Raw genomic sequence first — 25,924 nt, 5'->3', positions numbered from 1 at the left:
ATATATAAGTGGGTAATTTACTTTTTTATAGGCAATTTTATTACAGATATGATATATAAATTACATAATGAACAAAATGAAATCTTTATATTATCTTTTTAGCCTGTTTTTTCGTAAGCGGTATATTTTTATACCTTGAGTGTATTTTTCGTCATTAGCGAGCACGATAAGATTGAATATGAGGGATAAATTATGAAATTTGATAAAGGAAAAAGAAAACTAACGGCTAAAAACAGCTAGAGAAATGATATATAAGATAATGTGACGAAATTCAAATAATAAAACAATGAGTACTAAATATTTTTACTTTTTTTAATTAAAATTACTTACAAAATAAAATATTTTAAAATTAACATATTATTACAAATTTACAAATATTAACTAATTAACAAAAACTAAAAATTATTATATTTACATTATGAAACTATTAAAGCATTATAGTTTAATTAAATTATAAATTAATAATATATTAATTAATAAAAAAAACAACCCTGTGATTAATTACAGAAAAAATAAATTAAATTTCTTCGCATCTATAATGGTAATGATTCATGTACAAATGTACGACCACCTCCTTCAGCAAAATCAGCAGCGGCATGATCTTCACCAGATAATACCCATTTTGTTGTTAATAAACCTTCGACACCGACGGGACCACGTGCATGAATTCGAGCTGTACTAATACCAACTTCAGCGCCTAAACCAAATCGGAAACCATCTGCAAAACGGGAACTTGCATTGTGGAATACACAAGCACTGTCCACTTGTCGTTGGAATGCTTCGGCTGTTTGTTCTGAAAATGGACGGAAAGTTAATAGCACTATTTATAACCCCCGAACCAAAAAAAGGGGGTGTTATAAATTTGACCGCTATGTGTGTGTTTTTCTGTCTGCCTGTCTGTGGCATCGTTGTGCTTAAACGGATGAATCGATTTTAATTTTTTTGTTTCGTTTGAATGGAAATATAATAACAGGCAGATAACTAACAGACAGATACTTTTTTGCTTAGATTTGCTGTCTCGAAGGCTTTTAAATTGTACCAAATTTCATAATTTTGCCAAAATATAAGTCTATACAAATATGGTAAAATGAGCCTCGAGTTAACAGACGTTGTTAAAAGAGTTTCTTTCTTAAGAACCCTTATGGAAAAAATCCTAGTAAATTGACGCATTTTAGTGCAGACCAAAACAATTTTTTCTGCATTAAACTCTTGAAAAAATATCTTACAAAAATGCAATGCATGCAATTTGTCATATTTTTTCAAATTATGGTCGATCATGAAAAGAGAGAGAGAACAAGGTTTATGGTAGGAATATTAAAATTTTTCCTGTAACTTACTGTCTTCAGTGACGATAACTTCCGTATGTGAACTTCCATAAGTATGAATATGATCAATAGCATGGTTTATATCATGGACAACTTCTATGCAACATTCAAGTGCTCCATATTCATGTTTCAATGATTTCGCTAGCGGTGGTCCAAAAGTTAATAATTTGTTCAAGTTTGGCCCTGAGTAAATTTTCACACCTTCATTTTTCAACATATTACAAACACTTGAGAAGAAGTCAGTTTTCATTAAATCTTCATGAATTAACAAGGTTTCCATAGCATTACAAGCCGCTGGATAATCGCATTTCGAGTCACGGATGATTTTCAAGGCTTTCTTTAGATCAGCTTCTTTATCGATATACACATGACAGATACCTTCAGCATGACCTAACACTGGAATATGTTGACTTTGTTGTTGAATTGAGCGGACTAAGTCACTTGAACCACGTGGGATAATTAAGTCGATGTGTTTCTCCATACATAAAAGATCACCAATTTCTTCTCGAGTTGATACCAATGATACGGCATTCGTTGCACCAACTGTGGATAAAGCTTCTTTTACAAGTTCCATTAAAGCTTTATTACTGGCTGCGGCTTCTTTTCCACCCTTTAATAATAAACCGTTAGCGGATGCGATTGCTAACGAGGCTACTTGAGGTAAGGAGTCTGGTCGTGATTCGAAAATAACTAAGAGTACTCCAATTGGCACGGTGATTTGTTTTAAGGATAAACCATCGGCTAATTTTGTACGGCGTAATACTCGGCCAACATTGTTATGACTAGCTTCAGCAATTTGACGTAATCCAACAGCTAAGTTCTTCAATTTACTGGGTGTTAAAGAGAGACGACTTAATAACGGTTTCGCTAAACCGGATTTGGTTGCTTCTTGTAAATCACGTGCGTTAGCATCTAATACTTCGTTTTGTTTGGAGATGAGTAAATCAGCGAGAGTATTTACAGCTGAGGCACGTTCTTCTGGTGTTAAACTTTGGAGAGCACGGCCACCAGATCGAGCTGAAACAGATTATTCATGATGCAATGAAGATTCATTTTTAAAATATGATTTTGGACTATTCATTCCATATCATTTATGGAAATTTCTGGCAAACTTCAACTGCATGCAGTCGGGTTAATTTAAAGTTCCTTTGTGTCCCCGTAATGTACAGAAGATAACCCAACATGATGAGGTTAAAAAAGGTTATATTTTTCATATAACCTTCAACCCTATTGAATATTTTCATAGTTATTGATGAGTCATTTACAATAAAAACAATAATATAAAATATTTATTATGTATAAAAGTTATTAGTAAATAAAATAATATTGATTTGAATTAAATACTGTAAGTGTACTTATGCAAATGAGATACAATGAGGCTTTAAATCCTTGAGGTTACGAAACATATCTGTTAAAAATGGATTAATTTTATGTCTTATGTTTTACATCTATACCAAACTTTTGTATTAGCATCAATATTTCTAAGCGTTACAAACTTGATGCTAAACTTAATATACTCTGATATATTTCATATATAGGGTATAAAAAGCCTTGTTAAGGATTTTGTGGCTAGTATTCAAACTTCGATCAATACATACCATTCTCAGCCAAAGTTTCCACTGGTGTTGATGCACTAATGTTCGATTCCGTAAAGAATGTACCAATTTTTCTTCCATTAATAATCATTTTAATAGCTTTCTCTTGCATACCATTACAAATAACAACACCAACACCACGATCTAATGCCCATGTCGCGGCATTCACTTTTGAGTCCATACCACCGGTACCAACTTTGGATTTTTTACCGAATTGTAAAGTATTACGGAAATCTGAGGTGTATGTATGAATTAAACGGGCACCATCTTCCCATGGTGGTTTTGTGTAGATACCATTTACGTCAGACATTAAAATTAACAAATCAGATTTTACTTCGGCGGCAACCATAGCGGCTAAACTGTCGTTATCTTTCAAACTAAGTCCCTGTGAAAATGAAAAAAAGTTAACAGTTTGAAAATGCTAAATGTAATGTAAATGTGACACAAAAAAAAGGATGTTAAATTACTTACCCGTTTTGTTGGTGTTCCAGCGACAGGTTCATCAATTTGAGGTGGGGGTGAAACGGCATCATTTGTGTTAATAATTGGAACAATATTTAAACTTATCAGTTCGGTTAACGTACTAAACAAATTACGACGAGTCATTTCATTGTAAAAATCTGGCTTCGTAACTAAAACCTAAAGAAAAAGAAACAAGTAAAAATTTATTTCTAAAAAAAAATATATTTTTAAAATTGTAATTACCTGGGCAATTTTAACACCATATTGTGAAAACATAGCTTCGTACAACGACATAAGACCTGATTGACCTACGGCAGCAGCGGCACGGGGCTCTAATAACATTCCAGCATCCTATTTCGATTTTTTTCAAAAAAGTATTAGATTTATTTTTAAAATGTAAGGTTTAAAGTGTTACCTCTCTAGTGTGATCTTTTGGTGATAAAGTTTCACGCATTGACAATGACATCAATAATTCTTGAGTCAATTTTTGTTTACCAAATGCTACGGCACCACTGGTGACCATAATACATTCTCGTCCTTCATTATGGCATTCAGCAACCTGAAAAAAGTTATACGTCAGAAAATTTCCATTCACTTGTGGCACATACGAGTCATCCAAATTCTGTGTTCGAAGTCATGCGATAAAGTAAAAGACTAGAATTACTCTCCACTAGATACTTCAGATAAAATTTGTAGAACATTTTATCTTCTACAAGTCTTATAATAAATGTAAATACGATTGAAGGCAAAGGAAACGTTTTTTCTACCTTTGACCTTGAATATCTAAGAACGCTGACATATGACCATATGCGAATTTTGAGTAAACATTTTTTACTATCAAAATAAATATTCTGTTTATTCCGTTAAAGTCCAAACTTGACCCCTTTTTTGACTAAGATGATCGGGTTATTACGAAATTTACGTAATTTGTTTGATCAGAAAATTGATTATAAATTACCTGTTCCACAATAGATGCAAGACGTCCAAGTGCAAGACCATGTTCATCTTCTCGAGTAATCACAGCACTTCCTAATTTTACAACAATTCTACGTGCATATTTCAATTGTGATCGTTCTGTAAATGTAGTTTGCACTCTTTCTGATGCAGCTGCTTGCAAGGTACGTTTGTCCACAGATAATGTTGGCTGTAATTAAAAATTTTTCTTAAATTTATTTTTTAATTAAATATCTCGTAATTACTAAGAAATAAATCTAGGAACTGAGGAAATTTTTTTAATATCAAAAGTCTGAGGTAGATACTAAAATTAAGATCCAAATATTATCAACTCATTTTGGGTTGTTACCCAGCATAATATTTAGTTTGCTTCGAAAAATAACGATTTCTTTATTCGCGTTAGTGGCGATTCCAGACTGGGTCAAGTAGTGCCTTGCAATAGGCATAGTCTCAAGTTTTTGGAAGCCCAACAAATTAACCAATTTGTAATTTTATAAACATTTGACTTTTTTTGCTTATCAATAATGTGAATCGAATCGACACAAAGAAATTCTGCACCTTGATAAAGGACAGAAAATTGAAAAATAACGTACGATTTATTTTCTACAATTTAGAACAAAACATGATGTTATACAAATAGTCCGCGGGACTGCACCCTTTTTGTTAAATGATCAATACATACTTGAATCTTCTTCTGTGACTTCTTTTTGTCGATTTTACCAAACTTTCTCTCTACAACTTTTTTCGAAAGTTCTACGTTTTTAAATGAGAATGATGCCATATTTAAGCTATCCGCTCTGAAAAAACGCAGCAAGGAATTATTCGTACACTACTACTATCACTTAATAATTAATAATTAACATTAATAATTATTAAACAATTCAGCAAAAGTGAACTATGTATGTATTGGAAAAAACTACTGCTGCATAATTTTCAAGGTTATCAAGTGGATATAGTACACGACAAACTCCTTGCTGCATTTTTCCAGACCGATAGCTTAAATATGACGTTATCATGCTCAACTGAAAACGTGGCACTTTCGAAAAAAAGTAGTAGAGAGAAGGTTTTATATTTGTCAAAAGAAAGTCATTCACGAAGTTTCAAGTGTGTATTTATTAATCATTTATCAAAAAGAATACTGCCTGAAGACTAATTTAATGTATGACTTTTTCAATGGGTTTCAATTTCTAGATAAACTTACAACCCTTTTCGTATTTAAATCGTTATATTTCGATGTAAATATAAACGAAATAGGAAAATTATCGGAGGAGCCAACAGTTATTCCCACCTTTTTGAAATAAAACAACGAGTAAATAAATCAAATTTTCCATCATACGCTAAACATACTATTACTATACTATGTATATGAAATATACCAAGGTATACTAAGTTTTGTCCCAAGTTTGTAACGCTTAAAAATATTGATGCTACGAAAAAAATATTGGTATAGGTGTTCATAAAATCACCTAATTAGTCCATTTTCGGTTGTCTGTCTGTCCGTCTGTCATCACGATTACTCAAAAACATCACTGTTTACCTGTGAGGGCGTAAATTAGGTGTAAATTTCATAGTATGTATTATATGGGAATATCAGTTATATATGTGTGAAAAGTATGTATGTGTAATGTGATAGAGTAATCAATACTATCTATGCATGGTATTTCAACAATTAACTCAGTCAATTGTTTGTTTTCACTTGTTCATAAGTTAACATAATTCATATTTTTATTTAATTTTCATCTATTAGTAAACATAATTAATTTACAATGCTGTGTTTATTTTACATAACTAAAGCAATGTATCTTCCTTTAATTAAATTTTTTTTAATGAAAATATTACCCTAATAAATTTAAATAATATGTACCTATTATTAAAGTAAAATTTATTCATTATTATTAAATAATATTTTATATTTTAATACAAACATTTTAATAAACATTTTATCTAATAATATAATTAAGAGATATATGTTTATTTATTAATTGAGATATGAAACAACTAATTCTCACACGTGATTTTCATAGTTAAGATAACGTTTTTTTAAAGGATAAAAAATTTTTTATGTGAAAAGAGTAAAAATATTATAAAATATAAATTAATTAGTTATTATTTTTTTCAAGATTATGTAAACAATAAATTATTTCAATGTTAATTTTTTTTTTTGTCATACGCTTCATAAAACTATTTGTTTTTTATTCCAATAATTACGCACTTTTTTTTGTGGATTATTTTATCACGAAAGTTTTTTTTACAAGGTTCTAATAGATCTATGTATTAACTTTATCTTTTAATTTATAAATATTTTGCTAGTTTAGTTTATTTTTGATAAAACTAGAGATAAATAAAAGGATATAGTTTAGAAAATTGCCTTGAAATATCCTTAATTATACAAAATTTTTCGGAATTTTTTTCTCCTAAATTTTGTATCAATTATGGAAATAGGCATTAAATGGTTATCGATCTTCTTCAACGAAAGAATTATATTTTTATTTTGAGAGCAGAAGTGAATAAAAAAATGCTTCCCAGCATCTAAAATAAAGCTATTTATCTAAATGAATTTTCAAATAACCCTCGAATAGTTAGAAAAAAAAACATTAGATCTTAAGGCATTTCGATACCAAAACGATACTGTTTCTAAAAGTTTTGTTTGTCAATTAATGAGTATTTAATACGGCTTCTGTATAAATTTCAAGTCGATTCTCTGTACGGTTTACGAGAAATTAATTAAAAACAACCCTTTTTACATGGTGATATATTTGGAGAAGTCGTAATAAATGTTTACTATATAATTTACGCCTAATTTGCTATCTCACATTGATGTTTACGAAAAAATGTTTCAAACAAAAGTTGTTTATTTTTTTATAAGGAACATTTTTTGTATTTAAACTTTTGTTCTATCTCTAACCGTTTACAAGATGGGTTTACGTACCCAAGACCTGACCTATGTTGCTCATTTATGAACTCGACCTCACTTTTTTCGTCCTGGGTACGCTGTTCAGCTTGAAATCCCTTTCCTTTTTGAGTTATCGTGTCCACAGACGGACGGACGGGCAACCGGAAATGGACTAATTAATTGATTTGATGAACACCTATACCAAATTTTTTTTGTAGCATCAATATTTTTAAGCGTTACAAACTTAGGACTAAACTTAGTATACCTATATATATATATGGTATAAAAATGCAAAACGTGATTTTTAAAATATCATTTTGCACCTGAATGTTTGCTGTCCTCAGAAAATTCTAAAAATACAAATAAATGGCTTTATCAATTTAAGAGGCATATATTTTATAAATGCAATTCACACAAATGCATTTCTGATAAGATAAAATAATTTCCCAAGGATCGTATACAGTTAACAATAAAAATTAAAAATACTGAAACTACAATTTTTATTTTGCTCAAAATGTTGATCCCTTCATGATTTTTTCATAAACAAATCCTAATCTATTTAAAAGTTAATAATATTTTATGTTATCAATTAATGTTCCTTGAAGTATGTATGTTTTTGTGTTTCTAAGCTATAGTTGTCTAAAATCTAAAACAGTTTAGTAAAATCTAGTTTTGTGCGAAAAAACCTCGAACTTTGATATCACTTTGAAAATACAATAGATACGCGAGGATTTATTTTTTTTACATAATCTGGAATTATACAATTTTTTGTTTATACAAAATTGTATATTTATTTAAAATAAAATGAACTAATTCCAATTTTTTTGTCGTTTTGAATTTAAAAAAAAAAATAAATAAAAACGCGATTATTATTAATTTTATTTTATTTAATTAATCTATTTAACCTTCTGATGCCAATGACGTATGTTTGTCATATGTTTAATGACCATTCATCCCAAATATTTTAATAAATATTTTGATTTTAATAAAATTTATTTTGAAAATAAATTTATTTTTATCTTTTAATTTTATATACTTTTCTAGCCTGTTTTTCTATTACATCGCGATATCTTCCTTATTCCTTTATCAATTTCCATAATTTATACCTCATTTTAAACCTTGTCGTCCAGGCTAATGACGGAATGTAGACTTACGGTCTAAAAATGTATCGCTTAAGAAAAAACAGGCTAAAGATAATATTAAGATTTAATTTTGTTCAGTAGGTAATTTGTATATCATATCTGTAATAAAATTGCCTATAAATAAAAAGAAAGTAAAATTCTCACTTATATATTATTTTTCTAGTCTGTTTTTAGCCACGAGTATCGCACTTCGAGTTCCTCACGGGTCGAGCTAGTTATTTATATGTATGAAAACAAGTCAATAAAAAATGAAACCTACTTTTACGAAATCTTAGAATCCTTAGAAAAATATCTATCTGACTAAGTATTCAAAAAATAATCTATAAGTCGATTTGTCTGATTTTTTATTCAATAAGTTGTAAGATAAAAATTCTAAAACGACACTCATTTAAAATTTCGATGAAAATTCATTAAAAGTCAAAATTCTGTTCGATTAACATTAAAACTCAACCTTTTGATTTTATGGTCACTCTTTATGCTTGCATGTTTTAAAATGAATGAATTAAGAGAGAAATTCAACAAAACTTTTAAAGTCTCCCGAGCAATGTGATTTTCGAGCTTTGATTTGTCAATCAAAATAAATTATAGTTTTTTTTTGTCTAAAATAAAATATGCAAATACTTTTGAGAATTAACTATTCAGAGCAAAATATCTTTGAATAAAAGCATTTTTTACGTGAATTCACAAATTTACAAACTAGCTTAAAATATTATATTTTTAAATGAGAAGAAAATGAAGACTATAAAATTTTCTGAATCGTTTTACCTATATTTTAGAAAATTCAAGAAAGCAAGGTAATAAAGTAAATTGATTCTATAACCGTGACTCGAAAGTCTTTACAACCGTCGAAAGAGTTGAAAAATTTTTTCACCCTTCATTATCTACAAGTTTCGACTTGTAGAACGAAAAACAAAAAAATTATCGTAAAACAAGAAAATCGAAAATTGCATTCCAACAAATTCGACATTCGATCTACGATTAAAATTTTATATAACCAAATTCATTCATTAAGCATCAAAAAAATGAATGATTATAAAATTTTCGTCACATTAAAATCTTAGGATTTCAATAGTACAAGTAAAAACGGAAAACAACTTACTAGCCAATGTTAAATTATTTCTCCTAATATAAGAATAGAGTAAAATATTCCTCAGTTTTAAGATTTATTTAAATTAAAATAAAATTTTCCACTTACAAATGTACGTTTTGGTCGATATAATCCTGTTGAACTATGCGTATTTCGTATTTGTGTATTTCGTGAAAATTTTCCAGATTGTAATACCATTAAACGTCGACTACAATACGTCGCTAATTTCGATCGTGTCGCAAACATTTTTTTAAATAATTAATTAAATTAAATTAAATTAAATTTAAATTAATGAATGAATTCTAAATTAAATGTTTAATAATAAAGCTATAAGAGCCAAAGAGAGAGTTAAGTTTTTTTAGAATTTTGGCATGGTTATCCGAACTGATAATTATTTAATATTGTTTTCAAGTGTTAATAAAATTGTATTATTATTAACTTTATTTGTATAAAATTTCGAGTGTTTTTGTATTATTTGATATCTCTAATTTTTGTGATATATCATTATATTATTATAAAGTAAACAAGAAAAAATATCGGTCATGTATGAGATAAAAAGATACGGTGTAATTTTCATTTCTATTTAAAATCTTGGTATAATTGTATCCGATTGCCAGCCAGATTATATTAGTTTAATTTTGCATGATTTATATTTGTTTAGGGACATTTTTCTGCCTAAATTTCCCATCATTTCTAGATAATGCTTGGCAGAAAAAATGTAAGAGGGTGTAGGTATACGATATGTTATAATTACTTTCTTTTTTTTTTAAAGCAGAGAAAAATTAGAATAGCTTACTATAAGCTTTCTGAGACCCATATTGTGTAAAAAAATTTCATTAGTCTCCTTTAAATCTTTATTTTGAAACTCTTTTCTAGTGTATATAGAAGGTGTTTCGAGAACTCAATGGACATAGCTTAAGAGCGTATTTATTGGACAATTTTAAGTCGAAAATGTCCTATATACAGTTTTTTGGTACAATTACCTTGATAATATCTTCTAGTGATTTGATCAGTGTTAGCGAGAAACTTTCAACCACCGCAGTTTCCTCTCATGTTTTGCGATTTGCGGTGAGATGTGTTTTTAATACGATTAAGATTAGAGGCGCTATGGGTTTTACTTATTCTGAAATTTTGAGAAATAATAATATGCCACACGTACACGAGAGCTTATGTTAGCAATAATTGAATAAATTTTATGATATTGAACCCTAATAAAAATAAAAACTCATATCCTTATCATTAGTCTTCATTATGATTGGCTCAAATGTTACGTCAAGGAAGCCAAGACATAATGTAGATGTGTGATCTATTTCAGGACTTTGATTTTGCTCTTTTGATACATATTTGTAATTTTTTTTCAATCATTTATATTATAATAAGTTTCAGGGGAGGTGAACTCATGAATATTTGAATCAGTGCCGTAGCTAAAAGATGGATCAACTGTATCCAAATGCTGGCTAAATGAATATTATGAAACATTAAAATAATCATAAAAATATAAAACCATTTTTTAGAGGAATAAAGAAATATTAGTATAGTATTTTTAACAGTTAAATAAAAATGCCAAAATATCATAAAAATTGATCTGATCTCTTTGATAAGTTTGGAAATTGACTGCAGATTTCGCAAAAAAACCATCAGAAATGAGAAAAAATGAGTAAAAAATTGTATGAAATTTTGGTGGAAGCGCTGCAAACAATTAATTTAAAAAAAAACACATATGCTTAAATCTTTAACTTGCGCTTCCACCAATTTAAAGACTCGTATAATAACCAAGAAAAAAAAAATCTTTTTTACAAAGTTGAAAAAAATTTCATTAAACATAGGGAGCTAAAAATCATCCTGATTTAATTAGGCATTGTCCTTAAAAATTAGCTCCGACCCTGTTAAATTTTCAACATAAACATATATAAGTCAAATATAGAAATAATATTACCCAAGCCATAATCTATTTTTTGCAATAATAATAAGTCCGAGACATAAATATTTAAAAAAATATTTTGAAATTTGAGAGAGATAAACTAATAATTATAATAATGATGAGCCGCTACAATAAAATTTTGATCAATTTTATTACATAAATAAATAATATTTAATAATTGTATTTATTTATTAAATAAAATTTTTATGACATCATTTTTATCAAAATCTTTTTTTTTTTACTAAAATTTTTTTAATTTTTGACATCTATATTATCTTATTTTAATGAAGGCTATTGACATAACAATAAACATTATTAATTAATCCACATTTTAACCTTTTTGATTTTTGATATTTACGTACACACGACTGTGTAGAATAAGTCACCCATATCATTCATGTGAAAGAAAATTACATAATACCAGTTACTATTTTTATTTTTTTGCGATATTTCGTTTTTATTATAAACTCTTCTTTAGGATGTTATTTTACAGAAAATCTTTGATTTTGGTGAAAATTTGCTACTTTGACTTTTTCCAAAACCAATCATGGATAAATGTCAAAATTAAAGGTACAAAGTTTTAGAGGTGCTTTGTAAAAATGTACTATTATAAACGAATTACTATTTTTGTGACAGTTTTTGAAGGATAAAATGACAATACCTGGTCATCATTTTACTTATAGAGTTCTTTCGCTTATCAAAATTTGCCTTATTAATATATTAAGTCTTAATTTTGAGTGGGAGTTTGTTCACACGTGACAAAATTTGATATTGGTGTAGCGAATTGAGATAAGATAGTAATGAAGAGGGTTTTTCCAAACTGTTTCGATATTTTTTTTATAATTTACAAAGTCATTAACAATGATTAAAACTGAGAGGCCAGGCACACATAAATTTTTGTTTTCTTTTTTCCATCCAGTGAACATAAGACCATAAATCATTTCAATTACTGGAAAAACTGAAAGCAAATGGATTGAAAAAATTTCAAAATAAAATATTAACAATTCGTTTTTTTCCGAATAAATCATTCATTTTTTTATATAGGCAATCATCGTTACATGCATGTATCACAAGTTGAATAAATACATACTTGGTATAAGAATAGATTAATGTGTTCCAAAATTAACGCAAGAATCAGACGTTAATCTTGGTACATCCTTTATTATTATAATTATAATTATTATTATTATATAAAAGTGTTAGAATTTTACTTATTTTGTATAAAAACTTTAATAAGAAAAGAAGAATCTCTGTTAATTTGTTTTATGAAAATGTGCAATACGATTTTTCATGAAAATTTAAAACTTGTTTTTTTTGTTATAAATAAATAAAAATCGTTATATATTTTAAATTTTGTTTTATTTTTTTAAATTTCTATCCTATTTTTTCTTTTAGAACAAAATTATTAATGAATTAATTATTAAGTAAAGTTAAAAAATTATTGAGTTAATTATTTGATAATAATATATCCGTGTGGCTCTGTGGGTATAGCCCTAGGCTCTGAAACCAAGGTACGCTGGTTCGTATCCTAAAGGGGTAAAAATTTTTACTTTTAAATTAAATGAATTTTTCCTGATGTTTAAATTTTTCCACTCTTTTTATAGTTTAAATTATCTATGTAACCCGCCTTCTTGCCATAAATTGTGTAATTATACATATGTCATAAATCATAATTCTGTCAGGGGGTGGGAATTTAGATAAGTATATCCAGTTAGTCCCACTTTCCTACTAATGTCATAAATCACTCTTCTGTTAGGGGGTGGGAGTTAAATTAACATAAAAAATATTTCGCTCTCTTACTTGTTCGCTTTTGGATCTCATTACAATTATCTAAAAAATGACATTATCTCGGCATAATAACTTATTAAATTAAAAATTAATCGGGACATTGCTAGATACTAAGCGAGGTATTCCGTAACCGTAGGCGACTCAGCTAGCCACTACTCCACCCTTGGCATATTATCCTTATCAATAATGTAATATAGATACCTTTTACTCACCTATTTTCCAATAAAGTTGTTTTCTTAAACTTAGTATTTATTTCCTTTTACTGATCATTTTTATTAAACTTACCCATTCCTTATTTCTTTTTACCTATTTTCAATAAACTTACCTATAAATGATTAATTGTAGTAATATTTTGTTAAAAATGTAGGTTCTATTTGATATTCCTGAAATCGATGTAAAGGATAACAGATAAAGGTAGGTATAATATTGAATATAAATAATTAAAACAGAAAAATTGATAATAAGGATATTTTATTATATATATTTGTACATATTTCACCTAAAATAAATATGAATGAATAATAATTAAATTTTGTTTTATTTTTTTCTATCCCATTTTTCCTTTCAGAACAAAATTATTAACTAATTATTAATATTCATAGAGGTAAGTATTAAGTTAATTATATCGTTATATATAAGCCTGGTGGCAGGGTGGATATAGCACTGGCCTATGAAACCAAGGTACGATGGGTTCGGGTTTATATTTTTACTTTTAGATTAAATGAATTTTTCCTGATGTTACAAATTTTTCACTCTTTTTATAGTTTAAATTACCTATATAACCCGCCTTCTTGTTATTAATAACGTCAGTTATACACATGTCATAACTCACTCTTCTGTCGGGGGGTAGGAATTTAAATTATCATAAATATATCTCACTATTTAAAATCATGTTCACCTGTTACAAAATATTAAAAATATTGTACAAAAATGGCATTTTTTAATAGGAGAATATACAGTTAGTTAATCTCACACATATTCTCCTATTACAAGATATCAAAGTAGTTCTAAAATAAATAAAAAATCGCTCTTTAAGACTAAAATTTGTAATTTTGTAATAGGGGAACATACCATATATTTTACCCCACTTATGTTTTCCTGTTACAAAATATTAAAAAATTTTGTACAAATGGCTTGATTATGCTAAAATTTGAAACTTTTTAATAGGAGAACATGTCATATAGTTTATCTCACTCATATTCTCCTATTACAAAATATTAAAATTTGTATTTATCAAATTAAAAAATCGCTCATTAAGAATAAAATTTGAAGTTTTGTAACAGGAGAATATGTTATATATTGTATCCCATTTTTTTTTATAACATATTCGCCTATTACAAAATATTAAAAAATACTTATTTTGCTCGTTTTTTTGTTGTGCTATTTATTCTTGTTAAATGAAATTTTATAAGATTTTGTAATAGGAGAACATGTTATTTCACAAAAAAACAAATTATGTTAGTACTACTTTCCTACTTATGTCATAAATCACTCTTCTGTCAAGGGATGGATATTAAAATAACATAAATCTCTTAACAAATATCTAAAAAAAATGACATAATAACTTATTCAATTAAAAAATAATCGGGACATTGCTAGATTCGAACCGAGATTCTTTGTAACCGCAGGCGACTGAGCTTACCACTACTATACCTTATACATATTAAAGTAGTCAATAAGCTTCATATGTTTAAGGTATAGTAGCTTCAACCAGTGAGTTTTGTGAAAAATTTTTGAAAAACATTTGCTTTTTAAACTTCAATTATTTATTAAAAATAAAACAACACTGATATTGAACAATGTCTATACAGAGTATTTCAGCAATTAATTCAGTCAATTGTTTATTTTCACTTTTTTTGAGTTAAAATTACTTTGAAAATAATAATTTACACTCAAAGCGACCAATTGTTTTTTTATTGTGACACCAAAATTGCGCAAATATTTTTTATTTGCTGGAAGTCCTAATAAGTATGACTCAAATGATATAAAATTGTTTAAATATATTGTACACAGGTGTCATATGAGTGTTTCAAACCAAATTTTACCTAATTTACATTATTAAATGTCTATAGTGAATATATAGTGGCGATGGTATTTAACCGCTTTTGGGGCAATTGACCTTCGTTTTCTCTTCTTGGCATTTCAATTCAATTAAAATGCTCACCTGAGCAGTACACAACATGAATTCGTAGTGTCTGTATAAAAAAATACAACAATCAAGATGAAATTTAATAGCAAACAACTGATATTCGATTGTTCAAAATTATTACGAACCCATCAACAATACCGTTTAAAATCGTACGTCGCTCAAACAAGTGAAATTCCAGCAACAGTTAAACCATACAAAGATATACCTGGTCCAAGACCTATACCATTATTGGGTAATACATGGCGTTTGTTACCAATTATTGGACAATATCAAATTGCTGATTTCGCAAATGTATGTGATATATTACATAAAGAATATGGAAAGATTTGTAAGCTGTCAGGTTTAGTTGGTCGACCGGATTTGTTGTTTGTTTACGATGCGAATGAAATTGAGAAAGTTTATCGACATGAAGGTCCAACGCCGTATCGTCCATCAATGCCGTGTTTAGTGTATTATAAGAGTGTTGTTCGTAAAGATTTCTTTGGTGATTTACCAGGTGTTGTTGGCGTGTTAGTTTTCAATTACTATTATTTTTATTTAATTTCCTGAAACGTGTCTTACAAAAGTTGTTTAATTGAAAAATTTGACGTTTCCTTAAAAATAAGAGCTTTGAAGATAATTAAAGAGTGTCCCGAAATTAAAAGCACAAATATAAACAATCAAATGTCACCATAATAACAATATCGCAAAACATGTACGTAATAGTGCCCTTAACTGCTTAACTATTGAGTTTTTGACAAAAATATATAAGACACATTCGACTTAAAATTGTGAAAATATATCTGTATATATCTTTATACATTCAATCTATACATCCTCATATTCACCCAGAGGAAGGACGTGTCGGTAATCAGATAATTAATTCATAATTTTTATGTAAATTTATGCAAATAATACATAATTCATAAATTTTTTCAATAACATATATTCTTTATTTCATAATATTTGCTTGAAAATGATGAAAGAATTTCTTAAAAATATTTTTATTATTTAAAAATACGTCAAAGCTTCACGTGCGAGGAATTTGTTCTTAGCATTCAGATTATATACCTATTAGCCCCGTGCCTGAGTTTTATTTGAGGCAGTTACCATAGTAATGATACACTACTTTATTAATACAGTTGTATGGATAGGCATATAAGTCTATGGATTCTATATATATATATTACATTGAAAATTGAATACTATTTTCTAACAAATTTAAATAAGTAATTATGTTAATTTGCATTAAAGAAATATAATTTATGCAAATTCTCTTAAAAATTAGTCATAACAAACAACATTAACGCCAAAATTATCCTCTGAGAGCGCGGTTGTCGATTTGATTCTTCCTACTATGACTACGCACAGTGTTATTTGGTACGAAAGTTTTCGAATATTTATCTTTCTTGTTGAATTTGGGATAAAGTACATTTTTCACCTGAAAGCTTTTGCGTTAATTAACGCGGAATAAGCGCGGAAAACCGGATTTCTGTTTAGGAAACTAAAACTAAATTCTTTAATTATAAAACTAAATCATATTTATAAATTAATATCTGGCACGGTGCTAGGAACGGCAAAACTGAACTCGCAATTAAAATTTATATTGCTAAAAGTGCATGAAAATTGATTTCTGATACTTTACATTTCGTGATAATACTAAATTTTATATGAAATTTTATATAATTTTAATAAAAAAACATTTTGAAATATTATATTTTTTAGACATGGAGAACCATGGCGTGAATTTCGAACTAGAGTACAAAAACCAGTATTACAATTGCATACAGTACGGAAATACATCGAACCAATCGAAGTTGTTACCAATGATTTTATACAAAGGTACAAAAATTACCACTTTATTAAAACATGAAATTAAATTTTCATTGTGTAAAAATTTCTGTTTTAGAATGAACGAAATGAAAGATGAAAATGATGAAATGCCAAGTGATTTTGATAATGAAATCCATAAATGGGCACTTGAGTGTAAGTGATTTTCGATGAATATTTTAGATGTATCTAAAATTACTAAGAAATTGGGAGCTTTCCTTTTTTTGAAAATTGAAACAAAATACACCAATAGAGAAAAATTTAATGAAAAAATAATTTTCAAATGTTTTTGATCCTTGTAACACGTTACATACATCATGACGTAAGAACAATCTTAGTATATATAGAGTGGACCATTTTAGTCTATAACTTGAAAACGAGCTATTAGCCAAAATAGACTGGACCACTCTGTATATAAAAATATATAAATATTATTGCTGATGCTTCCAAATACTCGTCAAACCCTTTAGAATTAGGAATTAAGTTGGAGACTTTCTGTTCTTAATTTTGTAAGCAATAAAATTTGCAATATCTTTTGTACTTTTTTGCAGGTATTGGACGTGTGGCTTTAGATGTACGATTAGGATGTTTAGATCCAAATTTATCACCAGATTCAGAAACACAAAAGATTATTGATGCAGCAAAATATGCATTACGTAATGTTGCAATATTAGAATTAAAAATGCCATTTTGGCGATACATCCCTTCTAGTCTATGGACCAAATATGTTAAAAATATGAATTATTTTATAGAGTAAGTTTATCAGTCATAAAGCTGGAATCTAATTTTTGCATACGTTACTAAGAAAGTAGTGTTTTTTTAAATCATAAGAGGATCTTGGCCTATTCAAAATGATTATCAAATTTAAAGAATCTACTACTATTTAAAAAGCTTGAGTTTTTTAAAACCGCACTTTCGAAGTATTCTTGGATTAACAAGCTGCTGCTTCAATTCAAGCGTTAACTTCCTGCAAATAAGTCCAAAAAATGTACAGTGGCTTTAAATCTACAAATTTGTTTAATTTCTTTAGAAATGCCAGACATTAAAGGATCGTCTAAAATTCGATTGTACTATAACTTTTTTTTAAATTTTAGAATATGTATGAAACATATTGATGCGGCAATGCAGCGATTAAAACAAAAAAATGTTACAAGTGATAAAGATTTATCATTAATTGAACGAATTTTAACAAGCGAAAAAGATCCAAAAATTGCTTATGTATTAGCGTTAGATTTAATTTTAGTTGGAATTGATACGGTAAGTAGGTACTCTAATACCCAGTTAAGTTTCAGTAAGAAAAGTCCATTTTTTTGAGCTCTATAATGGACTGTGAATCCAATTATTCTGAAGTAAATAATGATGGCCAAGGCTCTTCAAAAAGGCTTTTCTTTCTTTGACCCTTTTGAATTGAATGGCCATTGCTGACTCAAAACGCATGAGCAAAAAATTGTATTGTAATGTCAAACAACGGGCTATGTGTGTGGTTTGCATTTGGCGTGAAAGGCTGTTTCAAAAATAACTTTCTTTTGAGGGTGGATAAATTTCCAACCGGATGAAATTAATCGTGTAGCCAATTTTTACGTCCTCAGCACGCTATAAAAATTTCAGCTCGATATCTCTTTTCGTTTTTGAGTAATCGTGATGACAGACGGGCAGATAGACAAACGACAGACAAACAGACAGACACACAACCAAAAATGGACTAATTAGGTGATTTTATTAACACATATACCAAAATTTTGTTCATAGCATCAATATTTTTAAGCGTTACAAACTTGGGACTAAACTTAGTATACCTTGATATATTTAATATACATGGTATAATAAATACATTCAGGGCTCGAAGAAATTTAAAGGATGTATACATTTTGTTTTTAAATTTTTTAATTTTTTAGATTTCAATGGCCGTTTGCTCAATTTTATATCAATTAGCTACACGACCCGAAGAACAAGAAAAAATTCATCAAGAATTATTAAAAGCATTACCAGATCCAAATACACCATTGACCTCGAAACATTTAGAACAAGTACCATATTTAAAAGCTTTTATTAAAGAAGTATTTAGGTGAGTTTAGAAATAGAGATATAGATTTCAATGAATCTTAAATTATTAATTTTGTTTTTATAGGGTATACTCAACAGTTATAGGAAATGGTCGAACTTTACAACAAGATTTAGAAATTTGCGGTTACCATGTACCAAAAGGCGTAAGTATTTTCATGATGTTAATCGAAAAATCTATAATTGTACGTTTTAAGCAAAGGTAGAAATAAATATTAGATTCGTTTATATATCCTGTTCATGTAATACTGAGTAAAGTATTATCAAAGGAGCATTTTCTTGGGAGGTAATATTAGTGGATCAAGTTTTTCTTTTCGAATTTATAGATTCTTTTTAGCTCTAGAAAATGATATAGAAATTGCAGCTCGCTTTTTTAAAAATTTGTTTAATATTTACTAAAAACCTTGGACTAAACTTATAAAACCCCTAAATATTACTTATATTCAAAATATAAATCAGCGAAATCTAAAAAATTTAAATTTTCCCAATATTCAAAGAAGCCAGGATGATCCAAATGTAGTATTTTTGTCTTTGCCAAAACTACCTTTACTAAGTTAAAATAAATGAGATTTCAGTTTTGTCATCAACTTCAAAATGGGCTTTTTCAGAGATATTTTACAAATTTTCATTTTAGATTCAATGTGTGTTTCCTACAATAATTACGGGAAATATGGAAGATTATGTGACCAATGCTAGTACATTTATGCCAGAACGATGGCTATCAAAACATTCAGAAAACTCTTCAAACAATACAATACATCCATTTGCATCGTTACCATACGGACATGGAGCACGAATGTGTTTAGGAAGACGTTTTGCTGATTTAGAAATGCAAATACTTTTAGCAAAAGTAAGTTTTTAAATCCGAATTTACTTTGGAAACATATTTTTGTAATTCCAACAAAGAAGACAGACGGTATATGTTTGAAAAGTCAGTTATTTTTAAGACTGAATTTATCTGAGATGATTTTTAGTCGTTGAAAGTTCCAAAGGTCTTTTCTCTTCGATATAGAAATCTAGGAAATTAATGAAATATATGTGAAAGTAGTTAGAATAATGAAAGGTTTGGAAGAATGGAAATACAACACACATTAAAAAACTTGTAATCCAATTTACCTACGGAGGCTCAATGTTAAATTTGACAAAGTTACTATCAGAAAACAAAAAATACGTTAGAAAAAAACAAGCCAAGAAAGAAGAAATAGGTCCGATTTCGGCATCAAAAAATAAAAAATCTCACTTGCTGTTTAAATATCACGCTTCAACTAAAATATTGTCATTTTTTTTACTCATAATTTCATCAAATATTAACTTAAATATTAAATCGAAAAAGAAAACCACCTATGTATCCAAACTTATACCAGACGTCAATCGATAAATTTTTTTGACTTCAGATACCAGATTTTGCTCTTTAATGTTGTATGTTTTAATTTTTGCAAAATTTCTTTTACTAAATCTTCAATTTTATTTTGCAGCTAATTCGATCATATAAATTGGAATATCATCATGAACCATTGAAATATGCTGTTAGTTTTATGTATGCACCAGAAGGTGAACTTAAATTTAAGCTCACTAAAAGAGAATAAATATATCCAAAATCTATTATTGCTCAATTTAAAGTTTCATTAATGATTTGAATGCATTTTCAAATTTAGTGAAATTATTTATTAAGTTAATTGCTCAACAGAGAACAAAAAACACAATTTGAAGCCTCATACCTAATGGTCTTGGAAAAATGAACTTGAAATCATAAAGTTACACAGATATTACCTCCATAAAATTGGATATATTACAACGTTTTCCATTAAATTAAGTTAATTTCCTGATACTGATTTGTTGAATATTTTAAAAGTTTATATTTGTGTTAAATCATTTGGCGTAGATTACCAAAAAACATTTTTTTTATTAAAAATATTTTTAAATTTATTTTTCCAAAATCATTAAGCTAGATAATCAATTTGGAAATTATTTCTAGTAAAAGCTTTTTCGTTTTAAACATTTCAATTTCAATACAATTCAATTAGTGTCTAATAAGTTGAATAAGTTTTCGCTATGAAATATTTTCAAATTGGAATATTACATTTTTTAAATTTTAGCGTTGCATGACAATAAAATATAAATAATTTTTGTACCTAATTAAAACTGACCAACCTACCTAAATTTAATGTATTTTTTTAATATATATATATATATTTTTTTTTTTATATTTATACAAAATATAAATTTAAATTTCTTAAATTCGTAGTTTTTGCGTTATTTTTCCATAAAAGAGAACAAAAAATTCACTCTTTTAAAAAAACTGTCTTTATTTTTAGTCTCAAAATCAAATAAATTCATTGAATGAGAATAAAATCATTGAACTATACGTGTCAAGAAATTTTTCCCAATTCTCGTGAAAATCAAAAAGATTCTACTGGGATAGTTTACGAATTATTAATAGCTCTTTTTACGACCGGTTAATGACTCTTTTTACAGCCGGATAGAGAAGAATTAGGTTCTTCTTGAGCAAATTAGAAGCATAATAATATTTTATACATTCCCAAGAATGGAAAAATGATTTTATTTTAAAGAAAATAATCCTAGGTATCTAAAAAAGTTACATTTAAATGTCTTCGCTAGACAATTTATACCATGTATATGAAATATACCAAGGTATACTAAGTTTAGTCCCAAATTTGTAACGCTTAAAAATATTGATGCTATGAACAAAATTTTGGTACAGGTCAAAAAATCACCTAATTAGTCCATTTCCGGTTGTCTGTTTATCGTTTGTCCGTCTGTCATCGCGATAACTCAAAAACGAAAAGAGATATCAAGCTGAAATTTTTATAGCGTGCTTAGTACGTAAAAAGTAAGGTCGAGTTCGTAAATGAGCAACTTAGGTCAATTGGGTATTACGCTTTCTGAGTGTTTTAAAATTGAAAATTTTTTAAAACAGACACAAGTCCGTACCCCAAGCCTCCTAAATAATTTATTCGAAGGTAGGTTTTTTTTTATTTAAAAAAAAGTATTTTTTATATTGAATGGCGCCTTTAAACAGTTATTTATCTGGAACACAAAACTCTTTCAAAGTGCTTTCAAAAAAGGTGAAGAACACATTGAGGTTTTATTTATTTTTTTTTATATAAATTATTTTTATTTTTAAATTAAAAAAAAAAAAAAAAATTATTTAAAATAATCATCCACAAGAAACAAGAAAAAACAACGATTATTATTTCTTTTGCCTTGCCTTGCTCCGTCAATAAAGTCATATTTTCTTCAATTATTACTCTTAGTACTTATTTTTTTAACCACCGTGTACAAGAAATATCTGTGATATTTGTTCTTTCCTTGAACAATAAACATACATTATTTATTAAACTTGACAAGTTTTCTGTTTAAGTTTATTTTATATAAATTTTCAAATAATAAGTATGCCAGATTTTCCAGTCGCTCTAACCAAAAGCCGAGTTTCCGAATATCGACTGTGTTTTCAGCTACATTAAAAACTATTACATTTTTCGAAATCAGATAATGCGATTACGGTTGACCCGCGGTAATCCGACAAACGTTTTGTAAATTGGTGTCGAATTATCGAATTTGTCCAACTGTCACAAACCCCTTGTAGTCCGGAACTTTTTGAAAAAGAATACCTTGTAATTCGACAAATAACATATCAAAGTGATAAGATTTCAATCATTTTCTAAGTTCAGCCGCGAAGAATTCATGCATTTATAATAAATCTGCGTTCTAATTATACCGTTACATAGTTATGTCGGATTACAAGGATTTAGAAGACAAGAAATTTTTTTGTTTTTGCTCGTATATAGAAGTCATATGAATGATTCACACCACATACAATAAATGAAATAAAAATCATCTAAACTACAGCAGTCAGCAGCAATGAATAACAGAAAATATTAAAATTAATTTTTATTATAATTTTCAGAATAACCACAACAGCAGAATAACATAGTTGACTAGTTTAGCTTAACTCTTATATAGCTAAAGCCAAGCATTCAAGCTAAAATAATATGTAAGAGTGAGCAAGCCTATAAGCATTCAAATCAGTAGTTTTAGTTGAATGGCAGAAAGTAAATTGAGAACTTTATACGTAAGTGTGTCTTAGTGATGTAATTATATTTGAAACACGAAATATTTGACGCATTTGCAAAACGGACATTTGAGGAAATCTATTATCACGCGACTAAAGATTAACGAACGGCCCACGCAAGTTGGGACGGGTTAAAGTGATTCATGTTTCATTTTTCTTAAACTAAAGATTGTAATTGTATCAGGAAAATTAAAAAGTTGAAAGCTGCATAAGGGTAAAAAGTTTGAAATAAGTACATGATTTTCTATTTGAAATATGATAATTTTCTCGATTTTAGAAGTGTTCCGTAAATCGAAAGCTCGAAGGCAGGTACCATTACGTTCACAAAAATATAGGTTTTAGTTCTATGAACGCCAAAATAAAATTTACAATGTTTGAAAAGTTTTTGGATATGTGATCCACGTAAAATTATGGAAATACACTAAAATACTTTTCCGAGGTAGAAGCGAAAAAAAATAAAAGGACTCAAATATCACACACTATTTTACGTTCTAAAGTGCTCACTTTTCTTGTAACCATTTTTGAATGTTTATAAAAATATTATGATTTTTCCATCTCTTTTCAATTTTAATATACCTCTCTAATGTTTATACGTTATATGCATCACGTGATCAAGTCAACAGGTATGTTTATAACAGGTAGGTGGCCTATTGTATAGAGTACCTATTTACTTACCTGTGTGTTGTAAATGTAGAGAGAAAGAAATAGGCACTATCTGTGTATACATTAAGGCGCACTATAAGAAGTATGAATAACCTAATGCCTGATTATACATACATTGAGAGTGTTGTTATTGTATATAAAGGGAATTGAATAATTATTGATGGTATTAAGGTAATAGTGTGAAATAGATGTATTTATAATATGAATATAACTTCCATTTAATGGTATCCTGGGATATACTGTATCGTTAGATTGATCTAAGAATGTATTTGAGCAGGCATGGGCAACCGGAACTTGCAGAAGTCCCTCGGACTTCTGAAACTAAAATACGAGTAAGACAGAGAGGCAACATTTTTTTTCTCATTACTATTAGAGAAACTGAGATAGGTAGAAGAGTGGTATACTCGTCTTGCTTCTTCCTCTATAAGCCATGCAAATTTGAATAAAAAGATACACAATAAAGTTTATGGCACACAATATAGTTATAACAATGGTGACTTTGACTTAAAGTAGCTCGCCCATGCCTGTATTCGAGCTAAGTTATCACTAAAATAACAACAAACATATCCATGCTTTAATTCGCTCAGCTATACAATGTTCAATGAAATGGTGTCTCCACTGTCAGTCGATTTCGCTATGACTAGAAGTCAATTTAATTTAGGCAGTTCATTAACACTTTTGAAAGTTTTGTTGTAAATTACTATGGTTCCTTTATATCCATCTATTTATTCAACGTCTGTTGAAGTCAAATTAAAGCTTGTTATCATAGTTCTATTTTAAGCAACCGATTGGCGCATGACAAAATGATTTTCCCAATAATACGTTTTTTTTTTTATTTGAAATTTGCAATAATTATATAATGACTTTTCTAAACATGAACACTCAATTTTATCAAACTAAAGTAAAGTACATGTTATTATTAAAATCACAATACACGATAGTAAAATTACAATTGGTTGGTTGTTTATTTAGTAAAATTACAAAACATTTTAGTCCTGTGACTATAATTTTTGTAATATTACTTGTATATTATTATTATTATTACAACTTCCTTACAATAGTCCTTCTTTCAAAAATATTACTTTTATATTATTTTAATTACAATTTCTACATTATTTTGCCTGTATTGTCCATTTTGGCTAATAGTCCTTCTTTCAAAAAGAATAATGGAAGTAATTTAGGATATTCTGTAAAAAATTTTGAACTTATAATTCTTTCAAGATATTAAACTTATTATTTAATGAATAAAGAGAACAAAACGCTTTCTTTTACCTCAAAAAAAAAATCAAATAATGCTGACAATCTGTTCTTAAAACTTACACAAAATGCACACAAGTGAGATAAACATACCATTAATTCCATGACCTAAACAAAGTACCCAATATTAAACTTATTTTTTTTTATATAAACATCTTATTGTCTTTATTTAATATTATATTTATAATAAAAAAATATAATATTAAATAAATTTACATGATATATTTTTATTATACATATTTTGAAAGTTGTTACAATTATTACAATAATATTTTTTGACTGACTGAATAATATGTACGTATACTCTGGGTAAAGTAATGTAACAAAGTTGAATAAGTAATAATAATCATAATCATAATAATATTTCTAGAATAATATAATATTTAATAAATATATATATGAATGTATGTATGTTCTCATATAATGTAGGTATACTTATGTATGTATGTTTGTATGGTAGGTATATAGTAAATGTGTAATGCGTTATACAATTATATGGTAACTTCAATGCTTGATTAAGAAACAGTGCTGAATTTTAGATAACACCTGAATAAGAGTTTGCTTTTACATACATACATATGGGTATGGTATATGTATTGTATACTATACACAGGTATATTTACTACTTTTATATATATATATATATATATATATATATATATATATATGTTTTTCTTAGGGTTGTGTAAAAAAACTAAATTATAGTTCGATCTTAATTTTAAACC

General features: G+C 27.9%; 2 protein-coding genes across 2 annotated transcripts; one reads left to right on the top strand and one right to left on the bottom strand.

Moving 5' to 3' along the window:
* Nucleotides 1-491: 491 nt before the first annotated feature.
* LOC123298507 (delta-1-pyrroline-5-carboxylate synthase) lies at nt 492-9,829 on the bottom strand. The gene is made up of 8 exons (XM_044880535.1): nt 9,567-9,829; nt 4,341-4,526; nt 3,798-3,941; nt 3,626-3,733; nt 3,392-3,559; nt 2,924-3,305; nt 1,338-2,342; nt 492-793 (listed from the first exon to the last, which is right to left on the bottom strand). Exons 1-8 carry the CDS (start codon nt 9,702-9,704, stop codon nt 534-536), a joined length of 2,391 nt encoding a protein of 796 aa, XP_044736470.1. The 5' UTR covers nt 9,705-9,829; the 3' UTR covers nt 492-533.
* A 5,530-nt stretch (nt 9,830-15,359) lies between these two features.
* LOC123298511 (probable cytochrome P450 301a1, mitochondrial) lies at nt 15,360-21,011 on the top strand. Its single transcript, XM_044880540.1, has 9 exons — nt 15,360-15,825; nt 17,021-17,137; nt 17,205-17,281; nt 17,677-17,878; nt 18,220-18,382; nt 19,021-19,190; nt 19,254-19,332; nt 19,821-20,036; nt 20,662-21,011. Exons 1-9 carry the CDS (start codon nt 15,389-15,391, stop codon nt 20,770-20,772), a joined length of 1,572 nt encoding a protein of 523 aa, XP_044736475.1. The 5' UTR covers nt 15,360-15,388; the 3' UTR covers nt 20,773-21,011.
* Nucleotides 21,012-25,924: the final 4,913 nt, after the last annotated feature.

The sequence above is a fragment of the Chrysoperla carnea genome, chromosome 4, assembly GCF_905475395.1.
Source record: "Chrysoperla carnea chromosome 4, inChrCarn1.1, whole genome shotgun sequence".
Lineage (NCBI taxonomy): Eukaryota > Metazoa > Arthropoda > Insecta > Neuroptera > Chrysopidae > Chrysoperla > Chrysoperla carnea.
The sequence above is the reverse complement of the archived record's forward strand: the minus strand, read 5'-3'. Positions and strand labels throughout refer to the sequence as shown.

Coding starts and splice junctions, on each gene's coding strand:
- LOC123298507 (XM_044880535.1), bottom strand. CDS start 9,704: ATGTTTGCGACACGATCGAAATTAGCGACGTATTGTAGTCGACGTTTA. Junction 3,942..4,340: donor TTGCATCTATTGTGGAACAG/GTAATTTATAAT, acceptor AACTTTTTTCAG/GTTGCTGAATGCCATAATGA. Junction 3,560..3,625: donor ATGGTGTTAAAATTGCCCAG/GTAATTACAATT, acceptor CTTTTTCTTTAG/GTTTTAGTTACGAAGCCAGA.
- LOC123298511 (XM_044880540.1), top strand. CDS start 15,389: ATGAAATTTAATAGCAAACAACTGATATTCGATTGTTCAAAATTATTA. Junction 15,826..17,020: donor TTACCAGGTGTTGTTGGCGT/GTTAGTTTTCAA, acceptor TATATTTTTTAG/ACATGGAGAACCATGGCGTG. Junction 17,138..17,204: donor ACCAATGATTTTATACAAAG/GTACAAAAATTA, acceptor TTTCTGTTTTAG/AATGAACGAAATGAAAGATG.